Source organism: Herpailurus yagouaroundi, unplaced genomic scaffold, assembly GCF_014898765.1.
Source record: "Herpailurus yagouaroundi ecotype Mexico unplaced genomic scaffold, PumYag 198, whole genome shotgun sequence".
Lineage (NCBI taxonomy): Eukaryota > Metazoa > Chordata > Mammalia > Carnivora > Felidae > Herpailurus > Herpailurus yagouaroundi.
In genome coordinates, this window is record NW_024412429.1 from 9,370,013 (window position 1) to 9,393,512 (window position 23,500).

Sequence of the window (23,500 nt, forward strand, 5' to 3'; positions counted from 1 at the left end):
AAATTTTAAATTTAAAATTAATTATTTTTAAATAATTAATTTTTTTTTTTTTTTTTTTGCTTTTTTGGGTATAATAAAAAAAAAAAAAAAAAAAAAAAAAAAAAAAAATCACACAAAGCAAGCACCCTGACTCACAGTAAGTTAATAATACACCAGTTTGTACTTTGCCAAAATAAGTTGCCACACATTCTTTCCGAAGGAGATGAGAAATCCTCAGAAAGTCTGGTCTTGCCCGGCTTGCACAATCTCATTCTTTAACACAAATCAGTTGGGATGAAGTGGCTGATCTCCTCCGTAATCCTGCAAAGATAAGTCTCAGGAGAGCAGATAATACCCATGGCAGGAACAGCCACGTGGAGAGCCAGAGAGCAGGCCTGCCAAGCACCACGACTGGGAGTCCCACAGGGCCAGATTCAAAGGCTTGTTCTGCTAAGGGAGCGACGTCAAAGTCTAAATGAAAAAATTAATACTAGTCTCCTTGGGTTACGGGAAGGAGTAAATGGAATGAAACGTGTGAAGTATGTAGTCAAGAACAAGAGTAATTGTGTTTCGATTTTTATGGGTACCTAAAGTGAGAAACAAAACTGCCACCATAAGTGAGGACGCTGTGAGCTTACAGAACATAGACAGCTCGCGTGGGACGCCTGTGCCTAAAAGACAAACGAACTGCTGTATCACTGTTAAATTGGTTTCGACATTTGCCCCATTCACATGCAACATCTCAGTGCTGACTATGAAAATAGAGGGGAAAAAAAAAAAATGATTTCCACTTCTAATTCCCAACAAGTTCCTCTACGCCGTCAAACATCCCGAAAAGAAACGAAGAAGAAAGTCCGGGGCTTTCTCGCCCGCTAGAGAGAGCGCCGAGCCGAACCAAACGAAACCAACAGCTCATCGGAGGACCCGAACCTGAGTTAACTAACGTCAGGAACACAACCAACTTCGCCGCACCCCGTCACCGGCTCTGGAGGGCAGGTGGGTGCTCAGCCGCCCACATCCACACCATTGTTGGAATGGAACACAATCTTGAAATCTCGCATCCAGACAGGCAGGGAGTGGGGAGACAGCATGAAGCGATGAGGCGCACAGCAGCGAAGAGAGACAGGTCGGGACGCTCGGCGGAAGGCGGCTCCGCTGGTGCGCAGAACAGGGGTGTGGATCTCAAGTGCTAAAAAGTTCCGACAATTGAAATGGCATTCGTCCTGTGGCTCACTTTGGGCCACGTCAGACTAAGTTGTATTATAGCAACTTTTCTGCCGAGAACAGACGGAAAACGGAATTAAATCACAAGCGGCTTCATGGCCATTGTAGAGCTACCAAGACAGCCAGGGAGAGGGGTCCACGCTACTAGAGAAGGGCAGTGTGGCCGTGAGCCTGACCTTCTGAGCGGTCGGTCTCCCTTTGAGGCATTTGTCCCTTTGCAAGCAGAGCAGGAAGACAGGAAGTCAAGCGAAACACAGCAGCCACGGGGCTCAGGAGCCAAGCAAAGGGTTGAGAGACACACACCGGTGTCCAGGGCCCTGAAAGGCACACAGAACTTGAGCTGGGTTCACAGAGAAAGGGGAACCGCACCTAAGCGAGACACAGTGAGACAGACTCTAGATGCTTCTCTTCCCCTCAAGGGATTTGCTGATTTGGAAGGGCTCACTGAGCAGCTGAGAAGCTTAAAAATGCTTTGAGAGGTTCATCTTACTGGAGAAGACCACCACAGAGGAGGGGCTTGGAGACCTCCAGACTTTCAGTGGGGACTCCCCCACCGGCTTCCTTCCCAGGAGGAAGAATCAACTCGAAATGGAGGGGTCCTCACAAAGACTGAAACCCAGCTTCAAACGAGCTGGACACCAGATGGATAAAGACTGTTGACCTTCACTCTGTGTGCTGGAAGCAAAAGTCCATCCTCTCTGGAGGCGGGTCACACCCACTGGAAGCCACTGGAAGCTCCTAGCACGTGGGGCTCTGCATGTTCCTGCCCTCCGCCGTATCTCCAGCACCCAGCTCGGGGCCTGGCTCACCAAAGAGTGCCCGGTAAATATTTATGGAGGGGATAGAGAAAGCACTTGGAGTACTTTGATTTAAAAGTGCTCTACGTAAATATTCTGGCACGATGGGGTAGGCGGTCTTGTGCCGGAAAGAGCCATATGTAGAACTAAGTAAGACGACTCACTCGGTTGGTTGGGTAGTCGTCGTAATCTTGTAGAACTTCCTTAAGTCACTTCACTGCAGACGCCAGAGGAAAAATATTTTTAAATGAAACTACATGTCGGCACATAACAAACTTGCTGAAAATCAAAGACGAAGACAAAAATCACTAAGACAGAGAACGAAAAGACATGCTATCTTTAATGGAAGAAACAGTAATGGGCAAGAGAGAAGGGGCCCCAAGATACTGCCGGGGTGGCTGGCTTCTTCCGTTCGGGAGGCAAAGGAGAGTAGGTTGGGCACAGACACAGTGAGGTTAATTTTGGTATCAGGAGAATTAGGCAATTCTGAACGGATTCTTTTTTTCATGTTTATTTTTGAGAGAGAGCATGGAGAGAGGGAGACAGGATCTGAAGTGGCTCCCCAATGACGGCAGAGAGCCCGATGCGGGGCTCGTACCCACGAACCACGAAATCCTGACCTAAGCTGAAATTGGACGCTCAGCCGACAGAGCCACCCAGACCCATCTCCCCACCCCCCTTTTCTTTTTTTTAAGTAAAAAGGGATATTTGCTCAAAATGAGGAAGTAAAGCAGGGTGGAAGATCTGAAAGAGTCTTGAAAAAAACTGGAGAAGGCATGAAATAAATGGTCGATCCGAGTCGGTAACGGAGCTACCCAGAGAAATACTTCGGGCCCAGGGGACCAAACAGGGCAGACCTGATCCCCGCACACTCACACCGGCCGTGAGGCCCGCCCTGTTGTGTGTGCAGCTGTTCAGGAACGGGTCCAGAGAGGGCTGCCCCCGGCTCACCCAGCTCGGTGCCCAGAGTGATAACGCATCCCGGAAGCGTTAGAACGACTCCTCCTTCATTTCGTAAGTACGTTCACGGAGGTCAAAGCCGGCTGGGACGCACCCAAAGGTTGCCCAGGAAATCAGAGGTAGGACTGGAAGTGGACTGGGGGGCCTAACTCCTTGGGCCACCAGCTTCTGGTAGGATCTCTGAGCAAGTCAGCTGCTGTGCCTGCTTCAGGAGGAAACGCGCAGCCTCAGATCGTGAGAAGACAGCAGAGCACATCCTCTGGTCAACCGCATCCCTGACATAATTTATGTCTTTGCCACTGTTGCCTCGGGAGGGCTTTCTGGTTCTCTTTCCCTTGCCAGCCAGAACGGGAGCTAAGAACAGCAGATGGAGTCCACCAAGAAGTCCGGGCCCAGAAGAGCAACTACGAGCTCAGCCTGACTTTTCCTGAAGCCATTAGTGCTGTTGGGCCTTGACAGGAAAGGAAATCTGAGCGAGAGCAAAGGAGAACTACTCCAGCCGGGCAGGGAACATTCAGTGGTTTTCTCTGAAGGGCACACGTTATCTACCGTGACCTTGAGCAAGGCTCCATGCCCTCTTATTTTACCAAGTTAAGACGGGAGGGGTCAACTGAAACCACAGCTACAGCTGACCCTTGAGCCACATGGGTTTGAACGAGGCAGATCTTTCCAGTAAGCACAGGACGGTACGACAGATGTGATTTCTCTTCCCTTATGATTTTCCTAACGTTTACCTTTCTCTAGTTTACAGTACATTAAAAAATTTCTTTTTAATGTTTATTTTTGAGAAAGAGTGAGAGAGAGAGAGAACAAGCAGGGAAGGGCCAGAGAGAAAGGGAGACACAGAATCCGAAGCAGGCTCCAGGCTCTGAGCTGTCAGCACAGAGCCCGATGCGGGGCTCAAATCCACGGACTGAGAGATCATGACCTGAGCCGAAGTCGGACGTTTTAACTGACTGAGCCACCCAGGCGCCCTCTAGTTTACAGTGATTACACATATAACATCCAAAATAGGTGTCAGTTGACCATTTGTGTTATCAGTAAGGCTTCTGGTCAACAGTGGGCTAGTCAGTTTTGGGGGAGTTGAAAGTTATACACTAATTCTCAACTGCACAGGGGGTCAATGCCCCTAAGGTTCAGATTGTTGAAGAGCCAGCCGTATACTTTAGAAAGAAAAAGTCCTGATCACCAAGAACACGCTGAGAGCATTACTGCAGAGTGGTCCAAATGGTGGCAATGAAGCCTGACAGGCTTTCATTCAGCTCCTGGCCCTGACACTTAGTGGCTGTGTGATCTTGAACCATATTCGTAACCTCTCTAGACTCAGTTTCCTCATGTGTAAAATGGGGATCTATTCCATAAGACTGGGATGAAGCTCAATTAGTTAATGCGTCTAAAGAGACTTAGAGGGGCACTTAGTGGCTCAGTCAGTTAAACGTCTGACTGCGGCTCAGGTCATGATCTCGCGATTGTGGGTTCGAGCCCTGCGTCAGGCTCTGTGCTGACAGCTCAGAGCCTGGAGCCTGCTTCGGATTCTATGTTTCCCTCTCTCTCTGCTCCTCCCCTGCTCACATTCTGTCTCTGTCGCTCTCTCTCAAAAGTAAACATTAAATATATATATACACACATATATATATATACACATATATATATTAAAAAATAAATACATAAGGAGACTTAGAACCATCCCCACACATAGTAAGTATAGAACATTTGTTACCATTTGGAAAATGCCAGACAATGTGGCTGCCCTTTGTAAGCAGGATAAACCATCTCCTTTTCTTTTCTCTTTTTTTCCTTATTGTAAAACTATATCAAAAAGTACATATAATTGATACAGTTAAATAATAATTATGAAATGGACATCCATGTACCCACCACTCAGCTGGAGTAAAACAACATAACCAGGACCTCAGAAGTGCCCCGGGGCCCTACCTATGTCCAGTGCCTCTTTTCTGTCCCTGAGGAAATGCTGTTTCGAAGTCTCCTGTTAATCATCCTCGTTTCTCTTTATGGTTTTAGTACAGATGTAGTAGATGCCCCCAAACAATATATTGGTTAGTTTTGCCTGAGCTTGGAATTTATATAATTAGAATCCTACTGGGCACCTATTCCTCTATAACTGACTTTCTCTTGATACTCTGCTTTTTAAATTCATCCATGTGGTCGTTGTGGTTTGAGTTCATTCACTATCGCTTCCGAACAGTATTCCACGGTCACGCCTGCCAATCACAACAGTTTCTGGCAGGAAAAGTGTAAGCTGTTTGAAAACACTGACATAAATGCATTCCTTTTTAGCTTTTTTTTAAACATAAGTATAAACAAAATTAAAAACCAGACAGGAACTCTGGTAGGATTTGTTTTCCCGTGGGAACGCTAAAATGTTAACGTATTTCTTCACTCCACCAAGTTCTACTTCTGATAACTGAACTTATTTTTTTAATTTTTAAAAAATATTTATTTTTGAGAGAGAGAGAGAGAGAGACAGACAGACAGAATATGAGCAGGGGAGGAGCAGAGAGAGAGGGAGACACAGAATCCAAAACCAGGCTCCAGGTTCTGAGCTGTCAGCACAGAGCCCAGCGCAGGGCTCGAACCCATGAACCATGTGATCATGACCTGAGCCAAAGTTAGACACTTAATGGACTGAGCCACCCAGGCACCCCTGAACTTATTTTTTTTAACAACTTATTTTTTTCTCCCAAAATATTACATGTTTATAGAAAAAATACAGGAAACACACATGAGCCCCCAAAAAATTTTTAAGAAAAAAGCATAACCCCATCATTCCAGGGTCAAATTTGGGTACAATCCTCCCACTTGGTTTGCAAAGTCTATAGTAGAATCACATTGCTTTTATAAAGATGTGCTACTATCATACTATTTTATAACCTTATATTTTCATTTGTCAGCATATATTTTCTATATTAATATTCTTCAACATTCTTTTTAATAGCTACAAAGTATTCCTCTGAATCAATATACCATAATTCATTTAACCATTGCCCTATTTTGAATATTTTGGTTGTTTCCAATTCTTCAAAATTAAAACAGTTATAAACAAGGTTCCCTGGACATCCACGTACACACATTTTGGGCAACATTCACGATAATTTTTCAAGAATATTTCCTGTAACTGAATTGTTTGATTGAAGAGAACAGGCATTTTCAAGGCTTTTGATACACATAGGTAAACGCCCTCCCGCAGACCCCAGGAGTTTATAAAGATGCCTGCAGCTAGCTCCATACCCCTGCCAACATGGACCTGTATCACTTCTAAAATTTGCTGAAATGACCCTAAAGCAGAGCTGGCTTTCATTTTGCACTGACTTAACTACCTGGGAGGTTGAGTGTTTCCCCCTATTTACTGCCCCTTTGGCTTTCTCCTTTTGTAGTAAGTAGAGATTTGGTAAGCTTTATCCAAACTTCCTGGCTCTTAGCCTCAAGGTCTGTCGGAAGAACAGGCAACATCTCTGGGCAAGAAGCAATAATCAGTATTTGCTTTGTGGGAGTTTCGTTTCCTCAAACACTGCTTCAGCCTAAAGGAACAGGTTTAATCACATAATAGTTCAACTCCACGAGGAGAACTTGAAGGGCACACATCTGAGCCCACTAGAAGAAAGGACGAAGGGGAGCCCAGTTGAATTTGCGGTGTAGTTTGAAGGACAGAGCGAGACAAACACACTCACCCGCGTCTCCTTGCCACAGCATCATTTCCCAGCAGTCCGAGAGGTTTTCTAGGTGCGGGGCGGCCCCAGGCCAGTGCAGCTGAACCAGGGACTGAGGGCAGGAAACCCACTCCATCGGAGAGCCCAACGGAACCCCAGGGCTTTGACTCGCGCGGCTCTGGGTGTTGAGTCAGGGCTCAGTGGTTACCGTCTGACCTCAGTGAGCCGCCTTAACCTCTGGGAACCTGCCTTCCCATTTGTGAAATGGGACAATAGCATCCACCTGACCAGATGGTTGTGCGAACGATTGCCAGGGGAGACACCTGGCTCGGTCGTTAGCACACAGTAGGCTTTCAGGAAACCAGAGCTCCGGGTAGGAGTAACACGGTCACTCCGCACGTGTTTACCAAGTGCTGCTTCAGGGTCAGGCACTGCTTGGGCACGTGGGACTTACAGGAGACAACAAACAACAGATAAACCAATTACACAGCTATAGAAGGTGATAAGAATATGGGTAACAGAGAGAAGGTAAGGGCGATGGAGGGCAGGACAGGGCAGGGGGGAGACCCCGCCTACAATGTGACCTTGGAGCAAAGATTTAAAGGAAGGGAGTCAATGGGTGTGGTGCCACATGGGAGAGGGCAGAAATGCCCCCAGGGCAGGCTTGCGTCTCGCGTGTTCAACGACCAGTGCGGTTATGTGGAACGAGCAAGGGAGCAGGTGGGGCGTGTGTGGGAAGTCGTGTGGGGCCTCGTGGACCACATGGGGTGGATCCTAGCTCATGTCCATGCCTATGTGTTAGTTTCTGGGCACCCAAAGACATGATTCTGGCCCCTGGAGGAGCTTAGAGTTTAGTCTGTGGGACCCTGGGCAGTTCTGGGGAAGCTGCCCCTTGGACTCTCCCAGAAGGCTAGCGTCACCCTCAGGACCAGCCTTTTAAAAAAAGCTCAAGCTAGCTGGCATCCTTCCATCGGCTGGAGTAGGGGCAAACCTTGCAGAGAATCTTGGAAAAGCTCTTCCTGTCTCAGACCCACCGCAGGGTTGAACCCAATGAGAGAATGTTCTGGAACCATCCTTGCCTATCTCACCCTCAGAGAAGCGTTTCCTCTGCTCTTCCACCTCGCTGAACTATTCTCCAGCACCTACAACACCCAGCTGTGAAGAAAGGGGCTAACCCACCCTCAAGCATAGCTTTCTGAGGCCTCCTGGCCCGGCTAGCCGAGGTTCTCACCACCTCAGTCTCTGGAACGAAAAGGCACCAAGAAGCAGAGGGCCAGGGCGCAGGGTCGTTTCTTCCCCGGGGGCAGGTGGTTACACCCCCTGGGACTCGGGAGGCTCCCAGGAAGAACTTGTGTGAACCGAGTTTGCTTTTCACTCCTGGTCCTTGACCAGTGTGGGTGTGCAGACCTGTCTGAGAACTGATGGAAACACGAACCTTCTTCCCAGGAAGCGCACAGAGGCGCATGACGCAACATTTGGGTAATTCCACATTAGATCATCCCAGGTGCCACTGAACGCACAATCACAGTACCCAGACCGGTGCTGTTCCACAGAACTAGAATGTGAGCCGAATCTGTCATTTAAAATTCTCCAGGGGCACCTGGGTGGCTCATTCAGTTAAGTGTCTAACCCTTGATCTCAGCTCAGGTCATCCTCTCATAGTTCGTGGGATCGAGCCCTGCGTCGGGCTCTGTGCCCACAGCCTGTTTGGGATTCTCTCTGTCTCTCTCTCTCTCTCTCTCTCTGTGCCCCTCCCCTGCCTGTTTGTGTGTGTGCTTTCTCTCTCTCAAAATAAATAAACTTAAAAAAATATTTAAAATTCCCCAGTGGCCTATTTTTTAAAAACAGGTGAGATTAATTTTAATAATACAGGCATCCCTGGTTTTATTGCATTTCACAGATGTTGTGTGTTTCGCAAACTGAGGGTCTGCGGGAACCCCGTTTCCAGCCAGTCTACACTGCCGTTCTAACCACGGTGTTTGTTCACTTCGTGCCTGTGTCACATTTTGGTAATTTTCACGATCTTTCGAACGGTTTCATTATTACTATATTTGTTATGGACATCTGTGATCAATGATTACAACTCAAAGCTCAGAGGATGATGGGTAGCATTTTTTTTTAGCAATAAAGTATTTTTTAATTAAGGCACGTACATCGGTTTTTTTTTAGACATCATGTCATTGCACACTGAAACCAACTAGGGTGTAGGGTGAACATAACTTTTATATGCACTGGAAACAAACATTCATTTGACTTTATTATGATCTTCACCTTACGGAGGTGGCCTGGAAGTGACAGTATCTATGAGGTATGCCTGTACATTTTATTAATGTCATATATCCAAAATACTATCATTTCAACCTATGTCAATATAAAAATTATTGACACCTTTATATTTTTTCCTACTTAAGTCTTTAAAACCCAGTGTGTATTTTATTTATTTAGATATAATTGACAAAAAACATTATAATCAGCTCCTGGGCAGTGTGTATTTTATATACTCGTTTCGGACTAGCCATAATTCAAGTGCTCGACAGTCACATGTGACTAATGGCTACTGTAGTGGACAGCATGGCCCTTGACTGTTAAGAAATCCTTAACAAATGACATACTTTACTCAGGTTTGAAACTGCTAGAGCTCAAGCAGCGTTTCTCAAACTTCATGGTGCATATGAATCACCTGGGGCTCTTGTTAAATTGCAGATTCTGACCCAGTAGGTCTGGGATGGGGCCAGAGACTCTGATTTCTGGAAGGTCCCAGGTGATGCCAGGGCTGCTGGCCCCACATTTTGAGTAGTGCGGGTATAGAGCAGTGGTTCCGAAAGAGGCAGGACCACTCAGTGAAGGGCTGGTTTGGGAGCTGCCAACATTTAGCAGATTGAGTCTAGGATGTTACCTATTCAGTGCACGGGTCTGGCCTGCTTTTGCCGTGACTTTGTAATGTTCTACCAGATATTCATCTGATAGGATCTGATAGATAGGATGGGGGTAAGTTAATCGTTTTCTAAAGTGAGTATCATTTTCCATAAAAACACAACCACCCCAATGCACAGAGAGGTTAAGGGACTTGCTCTGGGTCACACTATAGGAGCTGGAATGTGAACCAAGAAGGTGGTTTCTAGGAGCTGAGTTCTTTTTATTTTTTTTAAGTTTATTTATTTTGAGAGAGAGAGAGAGAGAGAGAGAGTGCGTGCAAGCAAGCATGAGCAGGGATGGGGCAGAGAGAGAGAATCCCAAGCAGGTTCTGCACCGTCAGTGTGGAGCCCAACATAGGGCTCGAACCCACAAGACGTGAGATTATGACCTGAGTCGAAATCAAGAGTCGGATCCTCACCTGACTGAGCCACTCAGATGGCCCTGGAAGCTGAGTTCATAACCACTATAATACACCATGGAATGAGTGCATTTTCATTCTCAAAACAATCCAGTGAAATAAAAAGAACAGGCTTGATACCCATTTCCTTGATGAGGACACTGAAGTTTGGAGAGTTTCTGCCATTGTCTAAGATTATTTTTTTTTTATTTTTTTAACGTTTATTCATTATTGAGAGACAGAGACAGAGTATGAGCATGGGAGGGCCAAGGAGAGGAGACGCAGAATCGGAAGCAGGCTCCAGGCTCCGAGCTGTCAGCACAGAGCCCGACATGGGGCTCGAACTCACAAACCGCGAGATCATGACCTGAGCCAAAGTCGGACACCCAACCGACTGAGCCACCCAGGCGCCCGTCTAAGATTATTTAATAAGGTAAAGAGCTATCACAGTGATCGAGGCCTCGTGACCTGTCACCCAAGGCTCTGTCACACCACATATCACAATTTGAGGCGAACGTAAGCATTCCGTCAGTGTTTTTGAAGCCACAAAAGAATGAATAAAAGGCTTGCCTATCAACAGAGCCGACCTTTAAAACATGTTGAAAAAGAAGAGCACAGTTGAAGGACTTAGGAAACTTGACTTCATGACTTCCTGCAGTAATCAGGACGGTGTGGTCTGGGCTAGAGCACAGAGAGGAGAGGAACAGAGTGAAGAGTCCCAAAAAAGACCCACTCCGGCACGGTTACTTGATTTTCAACAAAGATACCAAAGTCAATGGGGAAATGAGAATCGTTTTGTGAACAAAGGGTGCCGGAATAACTGGGTGTCCACGTGGAAAGAATGAACCTCAGCCTATACTATTCACAAACATTAATGATCAGGGGCACAGACCTACACAGAACAATGAAATTTTCCTAAAGTTTCTAGAAGAGAACAAGAGAATGTCTTCATGACTTGTGGGTAGACAAGACACAGAAATAATTGTAAGAGAAATATTTGATACGTTGACCTCATTGAGAGTAAAAACTGCTCATCCAAATATGCCGTTATTTATTATTCACTGCTATCTGTGTGTATGAAAGAAAAACCATCAAAGTATATAGCCAGGTTTCCCCAGCTCCCAGTCTGAGTAAAATATTACCTCCAAGTTCTGTTGTCACGTTCCAGTTTATGCCACAAGACAACACTTCCCTCCTACCCCCGCCTACCAACCCCGTCCGACATCATGGCGACCGCCACACATCAGGGGTCCAGAGTGTTAGAGGAGACTCACGTGTCTCAAGCCTCCTGAGAACAAAGTGCTGGGCGTTGGCCTGGATGAGACGTCCTCTTGCTTCGAAACAGGGTTAGTAAGGTGTTTGGGACTCTCTTGGTTGAGAGGTTTCAGAATATCTGGTGTGCTTGGCTTCTGGAAAAGGAAACACGGAATTAACAACAGAGTCTGTATCCTAGTGTGATTTTGTTCAAAGGTGGTGACTTCGATGAGCAGAGCCTGCACCTCTGACCTGACGGCACTCATATGCAAACTTCTGGGTGCTGAGTAAGAGAGGACGCTTCCGTTTGAATAAATGCATACACACACACCCGCAGGGCCCCGGGCAGGCATCAGCAAGCACTGGGATATTCAGGAACGGTGGTGGGTGGGTCACTTATGGATTAGTAAGTCTTAAAGAAAAATCAAGTCCACATGTTGACCTTAATAGCGATCCCTGCATTTAATCACCTGAAATACAATATTTAGCCTATCAGAGTTTTAGGTGTAATGTGCTCATTTAAAAAAAAGGGAAAAATTAAAATATGTCTCTAAATTTTATAAAATAGTCAGTACCCCTTTTATCATGTATAGAGCTGTGCTTTCCAATGTGCTAGTCGCTAGCTACACGTGGCTATAGAAGTTTAAATTCTCATTGGTTAAAAGCAACTAAATTTAAAAAAATTTAACTCCTCAGTTGCACGAGGCACATTTCAGGTGCCCAGCAGCCACATGTGGCCGTGATTAGAAGCTTCTATTGGACAGGGCTAGCACAGAGCCAAAAACACAATGCCCAAGGTAGGAAACCTCTTCCTGGCTGAAAGTACAAAGTTTCTGAATCCAGACTTTACATTTTGATGCTGGAAGTGGAACTTGGAAATATAACAAATGTAACATTTGCATCATAGCTGTAATTCTCAGGAATGAAAGACTGAGAATATTAGGGAATACGTGGAAGAAATGATTAGTTCCCAATTACTGTTCATGCTCTCGATCCCCAGAACGCCAGCTCAGCTCCATCAGACATTTGTTAAGCGATCCTATCTTTGACCCACTGCTCTAAGTCCTGGGGCAGAAAGAGGGGGGCAGAGGAGAAGGGAGGGGGGAGAAGAAGCATCATCCGCTCTCCAGGGGCTCACCTGGCTGGTAGGAAATAGACCCACCACTGAAATGGAGGCACAAGCCAAGTCCATGGGAAAGAGGGGGTGGAGAGCTTATGCAGAAGGGGGTGTCAGGATGATCTTTAGCGGAGAGTAGGACCTGAGTGGGAGGTTCAAGGCTGGCTGTGGAGAGACTCAAAGGAGGGGCATGGTGAGTGGTGGGCCTATGCTGATGGTCAAGTACCGAGCATGCTCCTAGACTTGCTGATGACCCACGCAACCAAAGAGACTCAAGAGGCCAGATTCCTGCTGTGTCAGGCTTTCCAGAGAACAGGTAGCTTGGCGGAGGGGGGTCACCAAAGAGCCGGCCCGGGGGAGGAGACAGCCAGAAGAATTGCAGATCCAAGGGGAGGATTTGGGGCATGAAGGATGGTCACAAAGGAGAAGAGTATGAGAAAAGGCTCACCTGAAATGAAAGAAATGGGGATTTTTAAAACTGGCCTACTAAATTAGCAAATATTAAAACAGAAAGTATAACATTTGGGGGCACCCGGGTGGCTCAGTCGGTTAAGCTGCCGACTTCAGCCCAGGTCATGATCTTGTGGTTCGTGGGTTCGAGCCCCGCGTCGGGCTCCGTGCTGACAGCTCAGAGCCTGGAGCCTGCTTCAGATTCTGTGTCTCCTTCTCTCTCTGTCCGCCCCCCTCTCTCTCAAAAATAAATACACATTCAAAAATATTTTTTTTTAAAAAGTGTAACATTTGGTGCCAGCAGGGGTGCTGAAAAGCGGGCTACTCCACCTCTGGTGGTCGTAAACTGAGTCAACCTCAGAGGAGGGCAATCTCGCGGCATGAATTAAAAGTCCTACGGGCGCCCGGGTGGCTCCCGTCCTGATCTCACAGTTCATGAGTTCGAGCCCCGCATCAGGCTACACACTGACACTGGGGAACCTGCTTGGGATTCTCTCTCTCCCCCTCTCTCTCTGCCCCTCCCCCGCTCATGCTCTCTCTCAAAATAAATAATCACTTTTAAAAAGCCCTAAAAAATAGCTGCAAAACAATGACAATATGTATGTGTTGACAGGGAAGAAATTAAAATATAAAGTTAGAGATTCTTGAGAAAGCAAATAACAAAAGCGGATGTGCAGCACGGCATCGTGTTTGCAAAGTGAATGTACGTGTGTGCTCCAAGTGACTGGCCCGGCTCAGTGCTTGCTTGATTTTTCTCCTCTCCTGCCTCCTCCCCCTCCTCCTCCTCATCTGTGTTTTCTAAACTTTCATTCGTGTGTAGGCCTAGGTTTTATCATACATACAAGCAATAAAACCATTTTTGTAATTAAAGAAAAGAGTGGAATTCTGGTCAACTGTGTCAAAGGTGACAAAGTCATTGATGGGGGTGATGCTCAAATGGGCCAGCAGGCTTTTCAATCAGGGGTGCCTGGCGGCGCCCCAGGGAGCAGTGTCGCACTGGCACAGGGAACGGACTGCACGGAAGCTAGGAGTGAACAGGAGGGAGGGTGATGGGGGGCAAGGGCAGAGGACGTTTCTGTGGACTTGGGCTGAGATGAAGAAGTGGAAGAGCAGCTTGAAGGGGATCCTTCAGAAGATGCTGTTTTTCCTTTTTAAGGGGGTGGGGGGGATCAGGGCTAACTTGCAGGTTGAGGAGAAACAGAAGCGGGGAAAGCGGCGAGCTGATGGAGCAGGTCCCAGAAGAGAGCGAGGAGGATGAACCCAGCCCCCAGGGGAGGGCTCCACCTCGGGAAGGAACGTCCATTCCTGAGGCAGGAGGAAAGGTGGCTGAAGATCCAGAGAAACTGAGCGGGAGGAAGTAGTCAGAGGGCTCTCCTACGGCAAGGCCTCTACCTTCTGACGGTGTCCGGGGCGGGGCGGGGGGGGGGGGGGGGGGGGGGGCGGGGAAAATTCCATTTGGAACGGCCTGTAAGACAGCAGTCGGAATGGGACAGGAAGAATAAAATGGGCTAAATATTAATATACAGCTTTGTAACACATAGGCGTTCAATATATAACCACCTAATCCAGTTTTCTTTAAGGCAACATAGTTTTTAAATCATAAAAAAAAAAAAAAAAAAAAAGTTGATGACAGGGGCGCCTGGGTGGCTCAGTCGGTTAAGTGTCCGACTCTTGATTTAGGCTCAGGTCATGATCTCACGGTTTGTGGGACTGAGCCCCACATCCAGCTCCACGCCTAGAGTGCGGAGCCTGCTTGGGATTCTCTCTCTCTCTGTCTCTCTCTCTGCCCCTTCCCCCTTCCCTCTCACGCAATAAATAAATAAACATTTTTTTTAAACTGATGACAGAAGTTTCCGAAAAGGGACAAAGAACTATCTTTATAAGAGCGATCGTGTGGCATGTCAAATTCATAGCCAGGAAAAAAAAATTCATAGCCAGGGAAGACTGTTTCCAAATATGTTAGGATTCCGAAAAAACGTTAATGAAACATAAGTGCCGATATAAATATTTTGAAATCATTAGAAAAGCCGACACTGTTCTGAAGAACATCCCTATTTCGACTAAGGAATCGACGTGAACTTTGGCGTTCACCTCTTCCCTGGTAAATTCTGAAGGATCTAAATGACTCTGTCAGACTCAGTGCCCTGTGAAAGGGCATCGAGATTCAGATGGCAGCCTATCGACGACATTGAGAAAGGCATTTATTTCCCCTGTGATTTTTAATGTATTTCAGTAGCTATCTAGTTTGGGTCAGATTACAGAGAAAAATGATCGCCCTGAATGAGGTCTACTCTGTACAGTTATTAAGTTTCATATTATATGCTGAAAGATCAATAAACATTAGGCTCGATTTGATCAAATTACGGACTCCCTGGAACCACACAATTCATGCGTGTGGGATTGTTTGTTTTAGCTGATCTTAAACGTGAAAAGGGAGAGCACCTCTTGCCACCAAGCCTGCATCCGAGGGTCTCAGACAACCACCGGGGCTGGGCTCGGCCAACAATACGTGCTCTGAGCAACGTCCTGTCCCGGCCGAGAGGTAGGCCGCCTCTCCTGGGACCATCAAGGGGGTCAACAGCCCTCAAGTCTAAGACCAAGTGTTTTCATCCTTGAACTCAATGCCGTTGCCTCCCTTTTCTCTGGCTGCTCAGCCTTTACGTGTGGCCAGCAGGGGGTGGGAAGAAGATGCAGAAACGCCATGCCCTGGGGGCGGATGGTTTCTTCGGATTTCACAGGACGTGGGAAAACTTCACATAAAGGGGCGCCGAATGAAAGAAAGGGTTTCTTCCCCGCCTCCGTCCTTGTCCCACTCCTCGGAGGCAGCCCCTCCCAACAGCTTCTCGTGTTTCCTTCCTGGTTAACAGGGTCTTTACGGCCAATATAGATCAGCCACACATTAATACGATGCACAATAAAATCCCACGGGGATGCACAGGAAGTCTCAAAGGACAGGGGAGAGAGTTCACCTCTTAAAGAATCCCGGCCCACATGGGTAAATGAGGGTCTTTACGGGAGCATTTCTGGAACATGCGGTGCATGCTTAACGGTCAGAGAAGTGGCATAGAAGCCGTCCGGAGCCGTTTTCTCAGTTACCAGCTCAGAGTCACCACGTGGTCCTAAGAAGGTTATCTCCTATTTCCGTGCCTCAGTCTAGCCACCTGCAAAGTGGGCACTGACACCCCCTGCCTCCAAAGGGCACCACGTGGTGTGCTTAAGGTTGGCAGAATGCTCCGAGGCGTTCCGATGGAAATGTGTCAGTTTTATGAGCTCACCAACGAGGGCATGTGTAATTGCAGTCTGACAAACGTCCTATTTAAAGATGTACTCTTTATATGTCAACCCTGTGATTATTTAGCATTTATAGACCATGCCATGATTGCTGAGTACTTTATAAACATTTGGCTACACTGCTCCAAAACAGCCACATCCTCAAGGAAGGTGGGGAGACAGAATGCCTGCAAAAAGTAGAGAGCGTGTCGCTTCAAGAGCGTGGCAGTCAACTGGATGCAAGTGGCAGAGCGTCCAGGTGGTGGGGGCTGTCTCGCCATGGCCTCCCCTGTTCCTCCTCGCTTCGACCCTCAAGCTCCCTTGTCCCATCAGACAACGCTGCAATTACCCAGCAGGCTCGTTCCCCATGCACATGCAGTAGGGGAGGCCAGAAACTAAGCCCGGGATGCCCTATCACATGGCACAGGCATCGGAAGCAGAAACATGCCGTCCACAAACCCTGTTGGCATCTTTTCCCGCAGGCGTCACAGGTGTGGTGTCTGGAACAGACTCTGCCTCGCCCCGACACTTCCGACCACATTACCCCTTGGTCATCTCTTTCCCCTCTGTCCCTCATCTTTCATAGGGACAGTGATAGCCCAGACCTCACAGGGTTGCTGTAAGGATTTAGTATCTATAAGGGCTTTACACGAAGAACAGTGCCTGGTAACCTTAGTGAGTGTTAGCATCCGAGGGGCTCCATCCCAAGGATTTGGGTCCTCATTTGTCGTCCTTATGTGGGGCATATAATGAGGAAGTTACAAGTTTAGGATTCAGAACCTACAAACTTGGGACTCTACTCCCGGCTCCACATTGTATTAGTTACGTGACATTAGGCAGGTTGGTGACCCTCTCGCTGAAACTCAGATCCTGGATCTTCATCACGGGAGTGACAATATCCGCCTCAGCATTTCTGCAAGAACTAAACGTGACTAGTACGTAATAACCACCACCGTGCTTGGAACATAGTGGTTCCTAAATGCACGTGAACCTCTCCTCCGTCTGTTGACTCAGGGATGGTGTCTGGAACGGTGTCTGTGTAGACCCTGGGGAGCCAACAGGAACGAACGCTTGTTGGCCCTTTGGCGTCTCAAAGGCCTTCCAAATGCATCTCACACACTCTAGACGCCTCCTCCTAAATCTAGCGAGGTCCCAGGGGCCAGGAGCCACAACCCGCTCACCCAAGAGCTCCTCAGAAACTCACTGGAGATGCCACATCTCACACCTGCCCCAGATCTACTGAGTCAGACTCTGCATGTCAACAACATTCCCAAGTGACTCACACACACACACACACACACACACACACACACACTGAGAACAGCTGCTCCAGAATTCAGCCTCCAAGCCAAGACCACCCACCGCTTTCGGGTTATGTAACCGCGGGCACTGACATCATCTCTCTAAGCCTCAGTTTCCCTAAATGGACAACAGGGCCAAATGCAATACATAGTTCACGAGGTAGTGTGAGGATAAAATGAGATGGCCTGGGTAAAGCCCTGAGTGGAGTCTGGCACATAATTAGGAAGACCGGCAATTTAGATAGTATATGTAGATGGCTTAGGTAGCAATTTAGATACTATATTATCTCGGGGATCTTTATAAGCAGCCTGTGCCTTTGGGCGGAACAGGTATCATCACCTTCATTTTCACCAAGGGCATAGTGACGTTCCGGGAGTTGACGTGACGTGCCCAAGGCAGAGGGTCGTGGATGGAGGCAGAATTTGAAACCTCGAGAGTGGGTGTCTGGAAGTTCCAGCAGGAGGGTGGGGCTAACCTCATCTCCTTGCCTAAAGGAATCTGTCTGGGGACATCCCGAGCGGAGCCCACAGTGGCAGAGAAGGGACACCTGTCCTATCCAGGCACCCAGCGCAGTCCTGTTGACCAGGTGATGACATCTGCCCTAGCCAGGTCACCTCCGCTGGACTGGAACCTAGGTGTCCTGATTGTAAAGACATTTTCTCTCCTGTCCCAGTGCATCTGCTTCAGACTTGGTTAATCCTGGTGGAAAGCCAGAGTAATTATTTCCTTAAAAGCCTTTATTAGGTGAGCTCTCTCTCTTGTGGTTTAGATACTGGGAGGGAGCCTCCCTGGTGACTGCCCTCGGTCAGGCGGCACGTAGGTTTTTAGTGGGTTTCTATCAGACTCGAACTGGAGGTTGTTGGAAACAAGAAGGCCTCTTGCCCCTCCATGAGGTATTCGGACCCCAGGAGTAACGTGGCACATCTCAGCCCTGCAGGGGGCCACTCTGCCTTTGGTGTGGCCTTGAGACCAGCGAGGCGTTCCCGTGGACACCTGGGACCCCAGGGGCTCAGAATTAGGCTGAAGCTTTTCCCTGCTCTGAACTAATTTCCGAATCGACCCTGGAATTTGACCTTCATTTGGCCAGGCCTCCCCAACAGAGAAGGGTTTATAATTATGTTTTCTTCAGACTGCTTGGTGTTGTGCAATAAAAGAAAAGGAAAACGGAATCTATAGAGAAAATGGACTAGAAGTAGCTCTGGTGGCGGCCCGGCGGCCTCAGGGAATACCCTGGTGGTGACGTTGATGGCAGTGTCAGACTGGCTCCTCCTCTCCGTCCGGCTAGCACACTGCCTGGGACCCGTCGCTAGGAGTTGCTTGTCAGAGGTCATGTCATTCTGGGACTTGGAAAGCTCTAGAAAACAAATACAAGGGATGACAGGTGGGAGCACACAGCTTTGACAGACTCGTGGGGCCCTCCTCTGAGATGCCCTGCAACCACACCCCTGAGGAGCCTCAAGGTCTCTGAGGCTAGGCTCACGGCGTGGGGACGACGGCTCTGAGCTCTGGGCTCAGGGGGAGCCACCCCCAGAAGCCACATGCTGGACGCGGGGCACACGGCGCCCTGCACAGGACAGAGGAGCCAGATTCCCAGAAGGTGACAGCGTGGCCATGTGCCTCTGTAGGCAGACAGCCACTGTCAGGGCGAGAGTGAAAGGAAGGACTTCCAGCCAGCTTACTCTGTATCCCGGGCCACCCGTCATAAGCACGCAGTTGTCCAAACACGAAAAAGGCAGCCTAACAAACCAGCCAGCTTTTTTAGGGCTCCTCACAAAGATTTATAAGTAAATACCATCTCTTGGGGCACTTTGAAGAGAGGCGGAAGATTCAGGGTACGCTTATAACTATTTTAATAGACAAAGCCTGAAAATACACCTCCCCCCGCCCCCCAGCATACCAGTGGTCCAGAAGAGATGAATAAAGCGGGAGGAAGGAATGCACACAAAGAAGTGAGACAGCCACCTCAAAGGTGATTTTGTCTTTCAAAAATGTCTTCCCTTTTCCATGGGGTCCTTGTTTCTCTCAAAGATGACCTTGAAGCCATCTTTAGAGTGGCATTCTCTGATGGCTGTCATGTGGCTCACATATGCCATCTCAAATTTTCTAGTTGCCACATTTAACACAGAGGTAAGGGGTGCCTGGGTGGCTCAGTCTGTTAAGTGGCTGACTCTTGATTTTGGCTGAGGCCATGATCTCATGGTTAGTGAGATCCAGTCCCATGTTGGGCTCCAGTCCACCCTGGCAGCTCGGAGCCTGCTTGGGATTCTCTCTCTCCCTCTCTGTCTCCCCCTCACCTCTTTCTCCCCCCCACCTCTTTCTCAAAATAAATAAATAAACATAAAAAGAGGTAAAATTAATTTTAACACTATTTTTCATTTACCACAATATATCTAAAATACTGTTAAAATATATGATCAATATTAAAATCAATGACATTATTTACTGGGTAATTGACATACAGTCCTTACTAGTTTCTGGTGCACATTACAAAATGATCACCACATCAAGTGTAGTTACCATCCATCACCAGGTAAGATTGTTCCAATATTACTATCAGTATTCCCTATGCTGTGTGATTAATTAGCTTTTTAATTTCGCTTTTTTAAATACTAAGTTTCCAGAATCTGGTGTGCGTTTTACTCTCCCCCCGCCCCCACCGCCCCCGCTCCCCAGCAGGCCACTCTTCAAGAGCCACCTGTGGTTAGCATACTGGACGGCCCAGCTCCAGGGTGTAAATAATCCTCAGTTGTTGCTCTTGATTAGGTATTCCTGCATGTACTGCCAAGGGTACATCTGCAGAGTGTCTCTTTTCTCCGGAGGAGAAGCTCGCCTGCCCCCCCAAACCCCAGGGCATTCTCCTTCCCACCAGGATGTGCGGGACCTCTCCTCTCTGAGAGCGCTTCTGTCCACACTGGCCGCAGGTCTACCCTCCGGAAACCGTGGGGCAACTTTCTGCTCCTGGAAGTGAGCAAGGTCCCGGCACACCAGGCCCTCCAGGTGGACAGTGAACCTGGGCTCCTCATACAGCTAAATTCCAGCCCAGCTATGAAGGGGGTGAGGCCCTCGGGGCGGGGGGAGGGGGTGTCCCCTCACCACCATCTGTTTGGCATTCACCCCAAAGCCTGTGCCTTCATCTGGTCCATTTATGTCCGCAGACGAGGCAGGTGGGGGTGTCTCCTAAGTATCCAGCTTCTAACAAGTAGGCTTGTGATCAGCATCATCGGGTGAAAAGGAAAAGTAACAGCGAGAAGCACAGAATGGTCCTGAAATGAAAATCAACGATTTGCTCCTCCCCTTCTGAGCGGGGGTGGGGGTGGGGGTGGGGGTGGGGCTATAGTGCTGGAATCTCCTAGACATGCAAAGATAATAAAAAGGGCTGGAAATCGCTTTCTTCCAACTGGATCGGCTTCACGGGGCAACACGGGCCGCCAGAGGTCGTAGCTCTGGGGGCGGCTTCCTAAACTCTTGAGGCTAAGGCCCCCTCCAGCCATCCCCCCAGGCCCCAGGCACCCTCAGAATGAGGCCGTCCTCTGTACCCACTTCTGTAGGAAACACACAGCAAAAAGGATCAAGAGGGACCTGTGCACGACAGCTCAGGACCTGAAGAAGCAGGAATCAGCCCCACCCTTGCTACGTGCCCTGAGGCAGAGACAGGGTGAATGGTGTAGAGCCTGTGCCCTGCCCGGTGGAAGCAGCGGGGAGCATCTGAGAGAGCCCGCACCCCCCCCCCCCCCCCCCCCCACCCCGGGCAGACCGCCCTCCGGGGGGGCCCAGAAAGCTGGGTGTTTCCACCCCTGCCTCTGGGCTGAGGTCCTGGCGTCCCATGAAGCACCAGTGTCTGAACAAGCAGGGAGGGGACCTGGGGTGGGGGGTGCTTCAGTCCATATTCCATGGCAGAGACAGGATGCTGCTTTGCTCTTTTGAATCCCCCCCGCCACCCCCTGACACCGGGGACTAGCCCCAGCTGTCCACCTGGGTCTGCTGCTCTATACTGATGCCACCTCCATAACACTCGAGGTATTGACACGGCAAGTCTCCAACATGTAAGCAAGGGTACAGGCGAGGCTATGGGTACGAAAGCACACTCCAATGTACCCGTGCGTGGGTCCCAGCGTGTGTAGGAGGGCGAGTGGGACATGGGACAAGATGAAACGTGCGTCCTGCCTCTCTGGGCGTCTGGCTGAGGGATTACCAGGCCAGAGTTAATGCTTAGACATGATTCCAAAATACAGTGGTGGGGAGTTCACATAAGCCGCATGGATTTGGGTAGAGGCCGTGCTTCTAGAAAGAGACGCTGAGAAGTTTCGACAAGAGCAGCGTCAGCAGGAACGGGGCCAGCCGCTCAGAGTTCAGGCCGCCGTTCCAGTTGGAAACCCGCGTCCAAGGCTGGTGCGCACGGAGGGCGGATGTGGTCCGCAAGCCCGGCAGACTAACGGGGTGGTTTTAAACCTCCGAGCTCTATTAGCAAACAGGTGGCATGAGATTTGGCTGCTTCGCCCTTCTGAAGCAGAGGGGGACAGACGGTCTCGTGAGATGGTCACTTCCCTGTTTATCTAAAAAGGGTGCTTTGATCTCGGTTGTCACGATACGGCTCGGAAGGGCTCGTGGGGGAACTCAGAGGACTAATTAAAATCAAATAATAAGACTGTCTCAGAGCCAAGGCACAAGCCCGACCCCATCCACAGGCATTGGCATGGGCAGAAACCAAACAGAAGCACCGTGAGAGAGAATGGATGCCCAAGACCCCCTGATCCCACTCAGGACCTTCTCTAAATGCCTGGCCTGCTCTGGGCACCTTAGCAGGTCTAAGTGGGGGCTATTCTCTGGGATTTGCAGCTTAAGATCCACAGGGGGGAATACCTAATAGGAAACAACATCGAAAGAGGCAAGATTCTGAGCAGTGGTAGTTCTGGGTTCCTTGTGTCTACAAATCATAGGGTTACTCCTAACTGAAGAAGATAAATTTACCAAGGAGGAAAGGACAAGTAGTTCCACGCAAGCGACAGACGCTGGGCCTTGCCTGGCCTGAAAGCTCCCAGTTTTCATTCATTGGAACCCTCTACTGTCTCCGCTGATCCTTGGGAGAGGCTGTGATGGGTGCCAGGACCGGCTGCCAGGTCTGTGCTGAGCTCTGGCAGGTTTGGGTAGCAGTAGGGGTAAACTGAGCCACTCCAGTGGCCTGAAGGGTGTCTCCTCTTCCTCCGGGAAACCAGAGGCCTGCTCTGCACGGGAGGGGTGAAGGGCCAGCGCTGTGGCTTTCCCCAGGGCCTAGAGACAGAGGTCCCTGGCCGTGCCTCGGCCAATGGGCTTGGCTGGCCCGGGGGGTGGTGGGAGGAACACATCAGAGGCATCCACTTACTTTTCATGTGGGTGGTAACACACAGAAACAAATTTTCCATGGACTTATTAAATCCTTTAAACTGACCAAGTTCCTGTAACTAAAACAGAGACAGAGGAGAGAGAATGAGAGTTATATCTGAAGACCCGTGTCTGCCCCAGCAGCCTCCAGGTCGCCAACCCCCAAACACTGGCAGGTGTGAGTGGAGTGGGGGTGCTCCGGGTGCGTGCAGGTGTGTGTGCATGCATGTCTGGAGAGGGGAGGGCACTATCCCCTCAGGAGGTAGGGACCCTCTTACTCAGCTTCTTTCCTCTGAGGTTTGACACCCACATATAAGGAAGGGGCATCAGCAAGGGGCGTTGACAGCAACTACCTCTTGGAAATAATAACCGACATTTCACTGGCTCAGATTGCACTCAGGTACACTCCTGCTTCTTTAACCTGCTCTTGTATGACCCCACCCCAGCTCCAGGCAGAGGGGATGGCAACACAACAGCCAACACAACAGTGACACAGGGGCCGATGGTGGTACCAGGCTCAGGGGACCAGCCTGGAGCCAGGAGTTAGTTCCACCCCACCAAGCAGGAGAGAGAAGAAAAAGCAAAAATGACAGAAAGGAGATCACTTCCCCTTCAAGTCCCATCCATCTGTCTACCCCTCCATCTATCCTTCCCTCCAGCCCTCTGTCTCCCCCTCCATCCATCCCTCCATGCCTCCACCCTTCCAGCCACCCATCTACTCATCCCTCCTTCCCTGCTTCCATCCATCCATCCCTCCATCTATCCACTCATCCCTCCTTCCTTCCTTCCCTGTTTCCATCCCTCCCTC

General features: G+C 49.0%; 1 protein-coding gene across 4 annotated transcripts in view; it reads right to left on the minus strand.

The window, feature by feature from the left end:
* Positions 1-23,500, minus strand: part of SYTL3 (synaptotagmin like 3) — an 84,068-nt gene that overhangs the window by 16,415 nt on the left and 44,153 nt on the right. For 2 of the 4 annotated variants that reach the window (XM_040448741.1, XM_040448740.1), the window contains exons 6-8: positions 22,694-22,772; positions 18,564-18,688; positions 11,216-11,350 (exon numbers count right to left, since the gene is read on the minus strand). In XM_040448741.1, coding sequence (XP_040304675.1) covers positions 11,216-11,350; positions 18,564-18,688; positions 22,694-22,772 — 339 coding nt within the window. The remainder of the gene's footprint in view (positions 1-11,215; positions 11,351-18,563; positions 18,689-22,693; positions 22,773-23,500) is intronic. The other 2 variants (XM_040448743.1, XM_040448742.1) reach the window with 1 other exon arrangement.